We start from the raw sequence: 15,455 nt of genomic DNA on the forward strand, positions 1-15,455 counted from the left end.
CAACGGATCACTCCTGAGATTGTTTCCTTTGTAAACAAACATTTTTCATCAGAGCAATTTCATTTATTAGTTAAACTAGTAACTCACCCTATGAGTTCACTAAATCATTCACACTCCCACCTTCCAAATTCAAGGGCAAAGTCTGTGATTGGCTCACAGTTGCTGTTGGGAGTCAGCTGTTAACCTATTCCTTACTAATCAAAATGAACCACTGTCTGAACCTACTGTACTTCCAAATGGTGGCTTACATTTTACCAATCAATATTCTGACAACACAAGTGGAATACAATCTGTCATCTTCCTTCTCATCAAAAAGTGTCATTTGACATATCAAGAACCATATTTAATATATGCTCACTTATACGGGCTTGCTCCAAAAGTGTTTAACACTTGTAATAGCCATTAATAAAAGAAAATCCTGTGCTGACTTGCATATACATATTTGAGTAAACCAGATAAATTTGATTGAGACAGACATGGGAGAAGCCAGGTCTTGCCCCGGGAACTGTAGCATGGAATGTTGCTGCTGTTTGGGTTTTGTGATCTGGATTAACTACTGTGGAAACAGGATACTGGGCTAGATGGAGCATTGGTCTGACCCCGGATGGCTATTCTTATGGTCCTGTGTTTTTATTTTTGCTTTCCTACTTTGCCAAGTCATATGGGGTATCAAAAATAAATTCACATTAATATGCTTGTCATAACGAATATTTCTTAACGGATGCATATTTAAACAAATCTGATTTCTCATTGTGTTTCCTAAATGCACACGCAACAGAGGCTATCAACTGCTTAAATGCAGCCGTCGATATTTATACAGACATGGTAAGAACCTTTGCCTCAAAGAAGCAGCATCTTAAGATTCAGATTGTATACCTTTAGGCCTGGATTCTCTAAACAATGCTCATAGGTGTCCAAGCTCAGTGAAAAACGTCATTTTAAACAATGTTTTTCACTGATTTTCAAGGCGCCTAAAAAAATCGGAGCCAGAATTGGGCCTCTGTAGGTGCTTTATGGCTCCTAACGCCACTAGGTGTGGCTAACGCCAGAAGTGGCATTAATCACCGTAAAGCACCTATGGAGGCCCGATTCACATCAAAGGTAGGCACCAGAAATGTAGGAAAACCCTGGCCTACTTTTCCGGCGCCTACCTTTGCAAGAGGCACGATTCTCTACTGTCGCGTGATTGATACGCAATCTGTGCGCGCTTTTGCGCTGGTTAGAAAATCCGGGCCTGACCACTGTTATTTATGTGTGCTGCACTTCAAATTGCAGTCTGTTTACTGAATGGAACAGCATTTTTTTATCTTCATCTCAAACAGGGGCGATTTACCATTGCTGCCAAACATCACATTACCATTGCTGAAATATATGAAACTGAGTTGGTAGATATTGAAAAGGTAAGCTACTATATTTTTGTCATACAATTAAAAATGATGTGCATATACTTATAGTTTGCCTAAAATTTGTGGTTAATTCTGTTCTTTGGCAGGATGGACTGAAAAATGGAATAATTAATTAATTCTCACTTGAGTGTTGTATCCAGAAAAATACCTTAATGGGACATGCCCCTCTAGTCAAGGTTATTATATGTTAAGATTGCTTTTATTCTCCAGTGCTTGTTTGGTTGGTCAGGTTTTTTTTTTATCTCTGACTCTGAGGCCATGAGCAGAAATAAAATATATTTAATGCTAGTACAGCTCTCATATTGAACAGAAAACAACATTGGGCTAGATGCACTAAAGTTAGTCGGTAATACCAACTGGATCGTTGTTTGCTGATTCTCTGGCCGATTGTGGAACAGCGATCGATGTGATACCAAGTTTGCATGCAAATCTGACAAATCAATCACTCAGTAAGCGGTTGACACATGCTCAGAGCCCAAACAACAGTGACAGGGGAAGCAACCTCCTGCCACTGGATGCTCCCTCGAACTAACACCCCCCCTCCCGGTACCTTTGCTAGATGGTGGAAAATGACAGGCCTTTTCCTCCCGGTGAACCATGTGATGCACGGGGAGGAGCCTAAGGCCCTGATTGACCAAGGGGAGGGGCCTTAGGCATCTGAGCCAATCAGGGCCTTAGGCTCTTCTCACATGCTGTCTAAAGTCCTTGGATGTGATAAATACATTAGAATATGTAAAGCCCACTTGAAATCGGGGATTAAGAGTCTTCCAAAAATACATAGGGCTAGATGCACTAATGCCTCCAATCGTCTAACGATCATCTCTAAACCGGTTTGACTGGTTTAGTGACAGATTGTATTTGCCGACCCAATGCTCTAAATAGGCTCACCACATGGTTTTCCATGCGGTCCTACATTCTCCAATTCTGACATGCAAATGAGGTCATTAATATTAAAACCAAGCATTCAATTGATGTCCTAAACTTGCATGCCAGAATCGGGTCAGTAAAAGCTGACTGGTCAGTCTTTCATTTTTGTCTATGGACCCAGATGTTGCATGTATGTGTGTATCGAACCCCCACCTGAACTGTGAAACCTCACCCCCTGCATCGGCAGGAGAGATGCCCACTCCCTCTTCCCCCCACACCAGCCAAAATAGACAGGATGGATGCATGCTCCCTTCTGACTTCCCTGTGCTGACCCCTTCCGTCCCCAGTTCCCCTTCCTACAAAAAGAAATCAGAAGGAGGGTTGGCCACTCTCTCCTGCCACTGCATGCTCCTCAACCCCCCCCAAATCCCCTCATACTACCCCTAAACCCCCATTCATGTAAATCAGTTGAAAGCAGGAGGGATGCCAAGTTCCTCCTGCTCCTCAGGCCCGCCACTGCAAAATGGCCTTCCCCTTCCTAGTTCATCCTGGGAGGGACCTTAGGCATCTGAGCCAATCATGGCCTTAGGCTCCTCCCTGTGCATCCTAGGATGCACCAGAAAGGGGAAGGCCCGCCATGTTGCAGTGGTGGAACAGGAGGGACTAAGCATCTCTCCTGCTATCAACTAATCTACAGGTACAGGGGGAGGTTCAGGGTGGTGTGGGGGTTTTGGGGGGGCATCTGGTGACAGGAGGGAATGGGCATCCCTCCTGCTGCTTTTTTTTTTTGTAGAAAGGGGGAGGGGAGGATCAGTTCTGGGGGGAGTCTGTGCTGGGGGGATTTCACTGTGGGCATGAGGGAGCGGGCATCCCACCTACCAATTTTTGGCTGGCACAGGAGTGGGCATCCCTTCTGCCTCTATTCTTGGTTCGGGGGGGGGGGATTGCATGTGCACTTTTTTTTATGGGGCACATATTGTGCGAGGGTAGCACATGCACAACATCTGTGCCATTAAAAAAAAAAAGCCCTAGCAGCTGAGTGGCAGGATGCTGTTTTGGAGCTTCCCCTGCTGCTCAGCTGTTCAGGCTTCCCCAAACCAGCTCTGCGCATGTGCCCATTCACTCTCAGAGTGACTGGTCTGACGGGGATTACGGCAAACCTCCATGCAAATCATTTGCATGGAAACTTGTTGGAATATTGATCACTTAGAAACATAGAAAGATGACGGCAGAAAAGGGCTACAGCCCATCAAATCTGCCCACTCCATTTACCCACCCTATTAAGTCTGAGTGCTAATGACCTAGTTCCTTAACTCGACCGTCGTAGGGATCCCACGTAGATGTCCCATTTATTCTTAAAGTCGAGCACACTGGTGGCCTTGATCACCTGCACCGGAAGTTTGTTCCAGTGATCTACCACCCTTTCTGTGAAGAAATACTTCCTGATGTCACCACTAAATTTCCCTCCTCTGAGTTTGAGTGGGTGCCCCCTTGTGACCGAGGGTCCCTTGGGAAAGAATATATCGGTTTCCACCTCTACACGACCTGTGACGTACTTGAATGTCTCAATCATGTCACCTCTTTCCCTGCACTCCTCAAGGGTATAGAGCTGCAGTTTGCCCAGTCTTTCTTTGTATGAGAGACCCTTGAGTCCGGCGACCATCCTAGTGGCCATCCGCTGGACCGACTCAGCTCGAAGCACATCTTTCCGGTAATGTGGCTTCCAGAATTGCACACAGTATTCCAGAAGAGGTCTCACCATGGTTCTGTAGAGTGGCATTATGACTTCAGGTTTGCGGCTGACAAAGCTTCTATTGATACATCCCATCATTTACCTTGCCTTGGATGAGGCCTTCTCTACTTGTTTGGCAGCCTTCATGTCTGCGCTGATGATCACTCCCAAGTCCCGTTCTTCTGAAGTCCTAGCTAGTGTTTCTCCATTCAAGGTGTATGTTCTGCATGGATTCTGCTACCGAGATGCATGACCTTACACTTCTTAGCGTTGAAGCCCAGCTGCCACGTCGAGGACCAGTTTTCCAATGTGATCAGATCCTGCGTCATACTATCCTTGAGATTGCTTTCACCTACTATATTACACAGTTTGGCGTCGTCGGCAAACAGCGCTACTTTACCCTGAAGCCCTCGAGTCAAGTCCCTTATGAATATGTTGAAAAGGGATGGTCCCAGGACTGAGCCCTGCGGCACTCCACTAGTCACTTCCGATGTCTCAGAGAGGGTGCCATTGACCACCACCCTCTGAAGTCTTCCACTCAGCCACTCCTTGACCCATGCAGTTAGTTTCTCACCTAACCCCATTGATTTCATCTTGTTTAATAGTCTACGGTGTGGGTCACTGTCAAAAGCTTTACTGAAATCCAAGTACACTATGTCCAGAGACTCTCCCAAGTCCAGCTTTCCTGTCACCCAGTCAAAGAAGCTGATAAGATTGTTATCCCAGGACAAGCAGGCAGGTATTCTCACTAGTGGGTGATGTCATCCGACAGAGCCCCGATACGGACATCTTGAAAGCATGTCTTGCTTGAAGAAACTTAGAAGTTTCGAGATGCCCGCACCGCGCATGCGCCAGTGCCCTCCCGCCCAATGTACCGGGCGTGTCTCCTCAGTTCTTTTCTTTCCGCGGAGCTGAGAAGTTTATCTTCATTCTGCGCTGACTAAATTTCAGTTTTTTGCCTTCTTTAACCCGCGTTTTTGTTTATTTCTTTGAATTTATTTCACTTTTATTTTACATTTCTAAAAAAAAAAAAAAAAAGTTAAAAATTATTTCTTCCGGCGGTTTGGCCGGGCCGGCCTCGTGGCTGCGGCCTAGCGCCTTCGACCTTGCAGCGTCGATTTTCCGGCCTATGTCCCGACCAATCACCGGTTTTAAAAAGTGCAGCAAGTGCCAGCGTGCGATTTCGTTGACGGACCCGCATCGACGCTGCCTTCAGTGTCTTGGTCCGGAACACGTTCCGAAATCGTGCCGGCCTTGTTCCACGCTCACTGCGCGCTCGTTTAAACGGCGCTGCTTGCTCTGGGAGTCCATGTTCAAGATGGAGACTGCCAAGGACATGTCTGCTGCTGCGGCTGTTGAGGTTTCGCCGGTCCATTTGAAACCTGCATCTACGACTCCTGCATCGAGCATCGTGAAGCCCGCATCGTTTGCACCGGCTTCAGCATCGAGTTCAGCATCGGCGCCTGCCTCCGTCTCCTCGGTTCAGGTACCGCCTTCCGCTGTCCCTCCCGTGGTCATCAAAGTGCCTAAAGCTAGCAAGCAGAAGCACTTGGCCACGAAGGAACGCGAAGACCATGCAGGAGGACCCCCTTTCGGTGCGGATCCCTCCATATCGGCTTCGCTTCGCTCCCTGCTAGAAGCTCAGTTTGTCGAGCTTATGCAGACTATGGGACCCCGGCTTATCGCCAACATTCAGGGTGACATTCCGGCCCCGGTTTCAGGGGGCGGTCCGCCCCCTCCCCCTCCTCCTCGTCGTTCGATCTCTCTGCTCGACGAGGGGGATCGGCGGAGGGCGGCGGAATCCTCCAAGAGGGCTTCCCTTCCTGATATGCCGCCTTTGGAGCCCATCACACCTCCATGACAACAGGGTGCTAGGGCGGCCCCTGATAATCGGAGTCCTGGGCATACTGCATCGCAGGAGGAGTTCTTCCGCACTCCATACCAGACATGGGTGGCGCTGCGTGAGTCCGCATCTCTGCCACCTCTGCGATCCACTGCATCGAGTCCTATCCATTCCTTTGAGGCTTCGAAGGATCAATCGATGCATAGAAGATCTCGTTCCCCGTCCCGTCACCGGGAGGGGCATCGATCTCGGCACTCTTCTCGGCACTCCTCACGTCATTCGGAGGTGTCTCCGCAGAAAAAGATGCAGCGTTTGGGATACTCCTCGTCGGATGTATCCCAGCCGGAGGGACCAGAGTATGAGGAACCATCTACCTCCTATTCTCCATGCCGATCTCAGCTCTCCCTGGACCCGGAGGCTTCCACTTCTTCTAGTCCGTCTCGTCGGCCGGCCTTGGCAGACCAACTGTCTTTCTCATCCTTTCTCCGACAGATGGCGGATGACTTGGATGTGACTTTGGACACTGGGTCTAAATATTCTAAAGAGTATTTGGACACCATGCATTTGCCTCACCCTCCGGCGGAGACACTTCGGCTTCCTCTGCATAAACTGCTGGACCAGACTTTCATGCGCTGTTTTGAGACACCGTATTCCATACCTGCAGTTCCCAGTAAGCTGGATGCTCGATACCGCATCGTTCACCACAAGGGGTTTGAGGGAGCTCAACTTTCTCATCAGTCCCTTCTAGTCGAGTCCTCTCTCAAGCGTTCTCATCCCTCCCAAGTCTACGCTTCCGTGCCTCCGGGCAGGGAGGGGAGAACGATGGATAAGTTTGGTAGACGTATCTATCAAAACTCGATGATGGCGACTCGTGTGCTCAATTACAACTTTTTCTTCTCTTCATACTTGGATTTCTTCTTGCCGGTGCTCCGCAAGTTCATCCCTTTCATCGATGCTCAGGCTCGTTTCCAGTTTGAAGAGGTGGTGACGACCCTGTCCCAGTTACGTCTTCAACTGATGCAATCCTCCTATGATGCCTTCGAGCTCTCGGCTCGAGCTGCGGCCTGTTCGATCGCCATGCGTTGCCTAGCGTGGCTTCGTACCATTGATATGGATCCGAACCTCCAAGACAGACTTGCAAATGTACCTTGTGCAGGAGCGGACCTGTTTGATGAGTCTATAGAAACTGTTACTAAAAAGCTTTCGGACCATGAAAAGTCTTTTCAGTCTATTCTGCGTCCTAAACCGAAGCCTCAGCAGTCTCGTCCCTCAAGACCGCCTCAAATTTACCAGCGGCGTTATCAACCAAGGCAGACTCCTCCTGCGAGACAGCCTGCGAAGAGACAGCCTCCCCAGAAGACTCAGCAGAAGCCTCAGATGCCGGCTGCACCTAAGGCTACTCAGCCTTTTTGACTCTCTTCCAGGGAGCATAACCGACGTTCTGTCTTCCCCTGTTTTTCCCATAGGGGGTCGTCTCCATCATTTTTGTCATCGATGGGAGTCAATCACCACGGACCTTTGGGTCCTTACCATCGTAAGAGAGGGATACTCTCTTCATTTCCATCGGGTCCCCCCGGACCACCCTCCAAGAGAGTATCCTTCCAACTTAACGCAGACCGCTCTTCTTCTCCAGGAGGCTCAAGCTTTGCTTCGGCTTCGGGCCGTCGAGCCGGTCCCGTTGGATCAGCAAAACCGAGGGTTTTACTCCCGGTACTTCCTGGTCCCGAAGAAGACGGGCGATCTGCGGCCCATTTTGGACCTTCGAGTCCTCAACAAGTTTTTGGTCAAGGAGCGGTTCCGTATGCTGACCCTTGCCTCTCTCTACCCCCTCCTCGAGCAGAACGATTGGTTATGCTCTCTGGACCTCAAGGAGGCCTACACTCACATCCCAATTCATCCGGCCTCCCGCAAGTTCCTCAGATTTCAGGTGGGACCTCTACATCTGCAGTATCGAGTGCTTCCATTCGGCCTTTCCTCATCGCCCAGAGTCTTCACGAAGTGTCTGGTGGTGGTGGCCGCTGCACTCCGGGACATGGGTCTCCAGGTGTTTCCATACCTCGACGACTGGCTCATCAAGGCACCGTCGGCTCCAGAGGTCATTTCGGCGACCTTGACTACAATTTGTTTCCTGCAGAACTTGGGCTTCGAGATCAACTTTCCCAAGTCACATCTTCAGCCCACCCAGTCTCTCCCCTTTATCGGGGCTGTCCTGGATACCATCCAACTTCGAGCGTTCCTTCCTCCTCAACGCATGGATGCTCTTCTTCTACTCTGCCAGTCGGTGTCTTCTCGCCAATCCATCTCAGCGAGACACATGATGGTCCTCTTGGGTCACATGGCATCCACAGTTCATGTGACGCCTTTTGCCAGACTACATCTCAGAATTCCTCAATGGACCTTGGCATCTCAGTGGACTCAGGTGTCCGACCCGTTGTCCCGCCACATTGTAGTCACTCCTGCTCTACGGCAGTCTCTTCTCTGGTGGATGTCCTCTTCGAATCTATCCAGAGGTTTGCTGTTTCACTCTCCTCCCCACCAGAAAGTTCTCACGACCGATTCATCGAACTATGCATGGGGAGCTCATCTGGATGGTCTTCGCACTCAGGGGTTCTGGACCAGTGCGGAACGACTCCATCAAATCAATCTTCTGGAGCTCAGAGCCATCTTCAATGCTCTCCAAGCTTTTCAACATCTGCTTCACGACATGGTGGTCCTTATTCGCACAGACAATCAGGTCGCCATGTATTATGTCAACAAGCAAGGGGGCACGGGCTCGGCCCCTCTTTGCCAGGAAGCTCTTCGAGTCTGGGATTGGGCGGTCCGCCACAACACCTTCCTCAGAGCTGTCTACATTCAGGGGAAGGACAACGTCTTGGCAGACAAATTGAGCCGTCTTCTCCAGCCTCACGAATGGATGCTCCATTCCGACCCCCTTCATCAGATCTTTGCTCAGTGGGGAACGCCTCAGATAGACCTCTTTGCAGCCCCCCACAACTTCAAACTGCCTCAGTTTTGCTCCAGGATCTACACTCCTCATCGCCTCGAGGCAGACGCTTTTCTACTGGATTGGGGGAATCGCTTCCTATATGCGTTTCCTCCTTTTCCTCTCATTCAAAAGACTCTGGTCAAGTTGAGATCAGACCATGCCACCATGATTCTGATTGCTCCTCGGTGGCCCAGACAACCTTGGTTCTCCCTTCTACTTCAACTCAGCAGCAGGGAGCCAGTACTTCTTCCAGTGTTTCCTTCACTACTCACTCAACATCAAGGATCACTACTTCATCCCAATCTGCAGTCCCTCCACCTGACAGCTTGGTTCCTTTCAACATAACTCCTCACCAGTTTTCTCAAGCGGTGAGGGAGGTCTTGGAGGCTTCCAGGAAGCCTGCTACTCGACAATGCTACTCCCAAAAATGGACTAGGTTCTCCTCTTGGTGTATTTCCAATGCCACGGAACCTCAGAAAGCTTCCCTTTCTTCTGTATTGGACTATCTTCTACACCTGTCTCAGTCTGGTCTCAAGTCTACTTCCATACGAGTCCACCTGAGTGCTATTGCGGCTTTCCATCAGCCTCTACAAGGGAAACCTTTGTCTGCTTATCCTATGGTTTCCAGATTTATGAAAGGTCTTTTTCATGTCAACCCTCCTATCAAACCTCCTCCTGTGGTTTGGGATCTCAATGTTGTCTTGTCTCATCTCATGAAGCCTCCATTTGAACCTCTCAACAAGGCTCCACTTAAGTATCTCACCTGGAAGGTGGTTTTTCTGGTGGCCCTCACGTCTGCTCGCAGGGTCAGTGAGCTTCAAGCCCTAGTGGCGGATCCACCGTTCACTGTATTCCATCATGACAAGGTGGTTCTTCGTACTCATCCGAAATTCCTGCCTAAAGTGGTCTCTGAATTTCACATCAACCAATCCATCGTGCTTCCAGTGTTCTTTCCAAAGCCTCATTCTCATCCGGGGGAAGCTGCTTTGCACACTCTGGACTGTAAACGTGCTTTAGCTTTCTACTTGGATCGCACAAAGCCTCACAGAACTGCTCCTCAACTTTTCGTCTCCTTTGATCCAAACAAGTTGGGACGCCCTGTATCGAAGCGCACCATCTCTAACTGGATGGCGGCTTGTATCTCTTCCTGCTATGCTCAGGCTGGATTATCCCTTCCCTGTAAGGTCACAGCCCATAAGGTCAGAGCAATGGCAGCCTCTGTAGCCTTCCTCAGATCGACACCGATTGAGGAGATATGTAAGGCTGCCACTTGGTCCTCGGTTCACACATTCACCTCTCATTATTGTCTGGATACGTTCTCCAGACGGGATGGACAGTTTGGCCAAACAGTGTTACAAAATTTGTTCTCTTAAGTTGCCAACTCTCCCACCATCCCATTGGGGTTAGCTTGGAGGTCACCCACTAGTGAGAATACCTGCCTGCTTGTCCTGGGATAAAGCAATGTTACTTACCGTAACAGTTGTTATCCAGGGACAGCAGGCAGCTATTCTCACGTCCCACCCACCTCCCCTGGGTTGGCTTCTCAGGCTAGCTACCTGAACTGAGGAGACACGCCCGGTACATCGGGCGGGAGGACACTGGCGCATGCGCGGTGCGGGCATCTCGAAACTTCTAAGTTTCTTCAAGCAAGACATGCTTTCAAGATATCCGTATCGGGGCTCTGTCGGATGACATCACCCACTAGTGAGAATAGCTGCCTGCTGTCCCTGGATAACAACTGTTACGGTAAGTAACATTGCTGACTGGCATGACCTGCCCCTAGTGAATCCATGTTGACAGGGATCCCTCAGATTCCCCTCATCCAGTATTGTGTCTAGTTTGCCTTTAAGTAGAGTTTCCATGAGTTTACACACTATTGATGTGAGACTCACTGGTCTGAAATTTGCAGCCTCCGCTCTGCAACCCTTCTTGTGCAGAGGAACAACGTTGGCAGTTTTCCAGTCCAGGGGGACTCTCCCCGTTCTCAGGGAGAGATTGAAGAGCATGGCTAACGGTTCCGCCAAAACATCGCATAGCTCTCTGAGCACTCTTGGGTGCAAATTGTCCAGTCCCATGGCTTTGTTCACCTTGAGTCTTGACAGTTCTCTGTAAACATCAGCTGGTGTGAACTAAAAATTCTGAAATGGGTCTTCCATGCTTTGCTTTGCTTCCAGCCGTGGCCCGTGCCCTGGTGCCTCGCAGGTAAAGACTGAACAGAAGTAATCATTTAGTATTTTGGCTTTATCGGAATCTGTTTCCACATAATTCCCATCTGTTCCACAATCAACCAAAAAATTGGCCAACAGTGACTCACATGATCTTAGCAACCGTGTTTAGTACATCTATCCCATAGTACCTGAATACTCATAATGGCTATTCTATATTTCTTCAGATCAGCTCTTCTCTGACCTTGGAAGACACTCTCTCTATAGTAACATATCAATGGAATACGAGTAGTAAAACCAAAACCAAATAGTCTTGTAAGGTCCATATGCTCAAAATTCACCATGCCTTTAATGACCGATACTAAACCTGTTTTAACCAGTTTAGCGTCAAAGTACCGTATTTTCACGTAGATAACGCGCACCCGTGTAAAACGCGCACACGGGTATAGCGCGCAAAAAACACAAATTTATGTACAGAAATTTTTATATACCGCGCACACCCGTATACGCGCATGCTGCTCGACTCACCCGTCGCTGCCCGACTCTCCTTTCGCCCGCCCCGACTCTCCTTTCGCCCGCCCCGACTCTCCTCTCCCCCTTGAAGTCCTGTCCCCACCCTGAAAGCCTGATGCCCCCCCGACGTCCGATTCACCCCCCCCCCCCCCGCAGGACCGATCGCACCCCCACCCCGAAGGACCGCTCACACGCACCCGCACCCCCACCCCGAAGGACCGCCCGCACGTACTCCCACCCGCACCCGCACCCCCACCCTGAAGGACCGCTCGCACCCCCACAGCCTCCCGACCCCCCCCCAATCATGTAGAAGCTCCTACCGGTGTCCTGCTGCTTCCTCTTGGCGGTCCCGACTCCCCGACACAATCGGGTTAAGAGGGAGCTCAAGCCCTCTTGCCCCAGCCAACCGCGGCACCCCCGACACGATCGGGGCAAGAGGGAGCTCAAGCCCTCTTGCCCCAGCCAACCGTGGCACCCCCGACACGATCCGTGCAAGAGGGAGCTCAAGCCCTCTTGCCCCCCCGACTCTCTGACAAAAGGGAGCCCAAGCCCTCTTACCCCGCCGAATCCCCAACTCCCCGACAATATCGGGCCAGGAGGGAGGCCAAGTCCTCCTGGCCCTGGCGACCCCCCCCCCTCGCTAGTTGCTCGGGCCAGGAGGGAGCCCAAACCCTCCTGGCCACGGCGAGCCCTACCCCCACCCCACACTACATTACGGGCAGGAGGGATCCCAGGCCCTCCTGCCCTCGACGCAAACCCCCCTCCCCCCAACGACCGCCCCCCCAAGAACCTCCGACCGCCCCCCCCAGCCGACCCGCGACCCCCCCGGCCGACCCCCACGACACCCCCACCCCCTTCCCCATACCTTTGTGTAGTTGGCCAGACAGACGGGAGCCAAACCCGCCTGTCCGGCAGGCAGCCAACGACGGAATGAGGCCGGATTGGCCCATCCGTCCCAAAGCTCCGCCTACTGGTGGGGCCTAAGGCGCCTAGGCCAATCAGAATAGGCCCGGGAGCCTTAGGCCCCTCCTGGGGGAGGGGCCTTGGGCACATGGTCGGGTTGGGCCCATGTGCCTCAGGCCCCGCCCCCCAGGTGGGACTTAAGGCTCCCGGGCTTATTCTGATAGGCCCAAGCGCCTTAGGCCCCACCAGTAGGCGGAGCTTTGGGACGGATGGGCCAATCCGGCCTCATTCCGTCGTTGGCTGCCTGCCGGACAGGCGGGTTTGGCTCCCGTCTGTCTGGCCAACTACACAAAGGTATGGGGAAGGGGGGTGGGGGGGTCGTGGGGGTCGGCATATTTGCGACCAGTTATTTGCGTGTTTCTAAATCCTGACCCACCCCCGCCTCCGTCTCTTTCCTGCCTCCCAGACCTTTCCACACCTTACTTTTAAAGCCTAGTGGTCCAGTAGTGAAGCGGGACAGGAGCAATCCGAGTAATGTGAGGGTAGTCTGCAATGATTTTTTAGCAGTATTATGAGGTGCTGCTACCTGGATAAGTGCTTTTGAATATTAAATGTACCTTTTTTTATCATGGTTAACATCAGGAATATGATTTTATTTAAGGTCATGGTAGTGGATTGACATTTAATACATATCGTAGACCTTTCATTAAGGATATAATTTATATTTTAGGCAATTGCACATTATGAACAGTCAGCAGATTACTATAAAGGAGAAGAATCTAACAGGTAAATTGCTGTAATATAATCAAATACCTACAGATTAATTTCTTCCCCATTTTTGTACGCTCGATGCTAACAAGTACAGCGGGCCTTGTGCTGATTTTAAAATATTGCTTTTTTTCTGATTTACTAAATTTCTTCTGTGGTGTTCAGAGAGATTCATATTACATACTAGTAGTGGTGTGTGTGATTTTACAATGATTGATTTTTTTTTTTCCACTTTATCGATGAATGCAATACATCATTTGATATAACAGCAGTTTCACAACATCTGTCATTGTATAGATGATTTTTATATGTACAATACAATCATTCAGCTTTGAGAATATAAATCTTAGGAAAAACAGTTCATCTTAACTCTGTGAAATGGCTGATGTTGTTTTAGCATATTTCTGGCAAAAAATATGTGATTTGACACGGTGTGATTGCTTTATTCTACTTTCTTTGTGGTTGAAGAAGCAAAGTAAGGAAATAAGTTCCAAGCCTCCCACTTTTAGAAATTCAGTTTGAACTGGACTGTCTTTTATTTATTTATTTTTTTTTTTTTTTAAAGTCTTTATTCATTTTTAAAACTTTCAACAAGTGTAGATACAATCATTTTATACTTTAACATCACTTAATATACCATCAAAGTTTAACTCACATCAAATATCCCCCCCTCCCATAAGCACAAGAAATCATAGAGTATTCCCTCCCCACCCTGGACGTTTTGAATAAAGGGGAAAAAATAATATTCATTCTGTACAATATTTTGTTAATGGCTTCCAAACATCCCTAAATTTCTTAAAATTCCTCTGCTGTATGGCTATTACCCGCTCCATTTTAAAGACTTTTATATAACAAGTTACTTTTATATAACAGTTTCTAGCGCAGAGAGCCGCGCTGAATGGCCCGCGCTGCTCCCGACGCTCATAGGAACTCTATGAGCGTCGAGAGCAGCGCGGCTCCCCGTGCTACAAACTGCTAGCGCTGTTTCGTATAAGAGGGGTTAGTATTAGATTATTATTTGCATTGCAGAGCTGTATAAGAAGCAGGCTGACTGCTATCAACTTTCGATTCATACACTCTAATTATTAAACAGATAGTGAGATTTTTAATCACATTGATATTTCAACATTTTAAATGCTCATTGCAGCAGTTTGTCCATATGTATTTTTTTTTGTTTTTTTTGTTTTTAGCAGTTTGTCCATATGTAAACAACTCTTACATTTGATTCTCATTATTTGCATGTTTAAGATGCACAATTTTGTCTATCCGTGGTTGCACCACTTGCAACTAATATTCTCCATTCGCACCGCAGAGTTTGCATATTCATGGACCAGCACTTTTTTTAAAAAACCCAGCTTTTTTTGCTTTCACTTTCACCATGCAGTCAGGCTTTGCTTCCAGATATGGCCCCTAAGCATCTGGACAGTGAAGTACAGGTATTTCAAGTACTGTCCCATGCAGGAACTTAACCCTATTTTCCCAATAGGATTCACTGTTCACTTTCCGCAGTTTTGACGTGCAACGTGTACTGATGGAACCTAACCTCTATTTTCCCATAGACTTGATGTTTTGTTATTCATGATTTCACAGTTCACAAAAATATTTTCAGGAAACGTACTATGCAAATAACAACAGACTGTATTTGGAATTGTTCTCAACTGCCATTTTAAAGTAGAGCAATTCTAGAAGATTTCAGGAGGCATTGAGTTATTCTTTGGCTTAAGTTCACCTTTAGGGCTCCTTGTACTAAGGTGTGCTAGCGTTTTTTAGCACGCGCTGAAGATTAGTGCATGAAAACCCCTGCGCTACGCAAAAAATACTAACGCAAGCTCTATGGAGGCATTAGCGTGTAGCGCACGGGGCAGTGTAGCGCACGCTAAAACCGCTAGCGCACCTTCGTAAAAGGAGCCCTTAGTGTTCAAGTTACCAGTTCCAAAAGTTGAATTAGATGAGTTTTAAATCTAAGGAAAATAAAATTTTTTTTTTGATGACTATAAGTGCTTTGAAAAGGAGGAGCCCTGCGGCCTTAGTAAAAGACCCCTTAATTGTGCTGCTATTTTTAATAAGAACATAAGAAATGCCTCCGCTGGGTCAGACCTGAGGTCCATCGTGCCCAGCAGGAAGTAAAGAATTCCATTTTTCCTACTTATAGCATGATGTAATTGGTATCATATATAAAACTGAGAGCTAGGAATATATTATATTTTTACTGTAATTTTGCAAAAGATTTAAGGGATAAGGTAGAAATTAGTTGGCTAAGGAACCAAAATAT

The 15,455-nt window shown here is 48.5% G+C and overlaps 1 protein-coding gene across 1 annotated transcript in view; it reads left to right on the top strand.

Moving 5' to 3' along the window:
• NAPB (NSF attachment protein beta) overlaps nt 1–15,455 on the top strand; it is a 69,348-nt gene that overhangs the window by 24,765 nt on the left and 29,128 nt on the right. Inside the window, exons 4-6 of the mRNA XM_033939838.1 lie at nt 779–825; nt 1,323–1,400; nt 13,146–13,201. Of these exons, the coding sequence (XP_033795729.1) occupies nt 779–825; nt 1,323–1,400; nt 13,146–13,201 (181 nt within the window). The remainder of the gene's footprint in view (nt 1–778; nt 826–1,322; nt 1,401–13,145; nt 13,202–15,455) is intronic.

This window comes from Geotrypetes seraphini, chromosome 3 (genome assembly GCF_902459505.1).
Source record: "Geotrypetes seraphini chromosome 3, aGeoSer1.1, whole genome shotgun sequence".
In the NCBI taxonomy this organism is placed as follows: domain Eukaryota; kingdom Metazoa; phylum Chordata; class Amphibia; order Gymnophiona; family Dermophiidae; genus Geotrypetes; species Geotrypetes seraphini.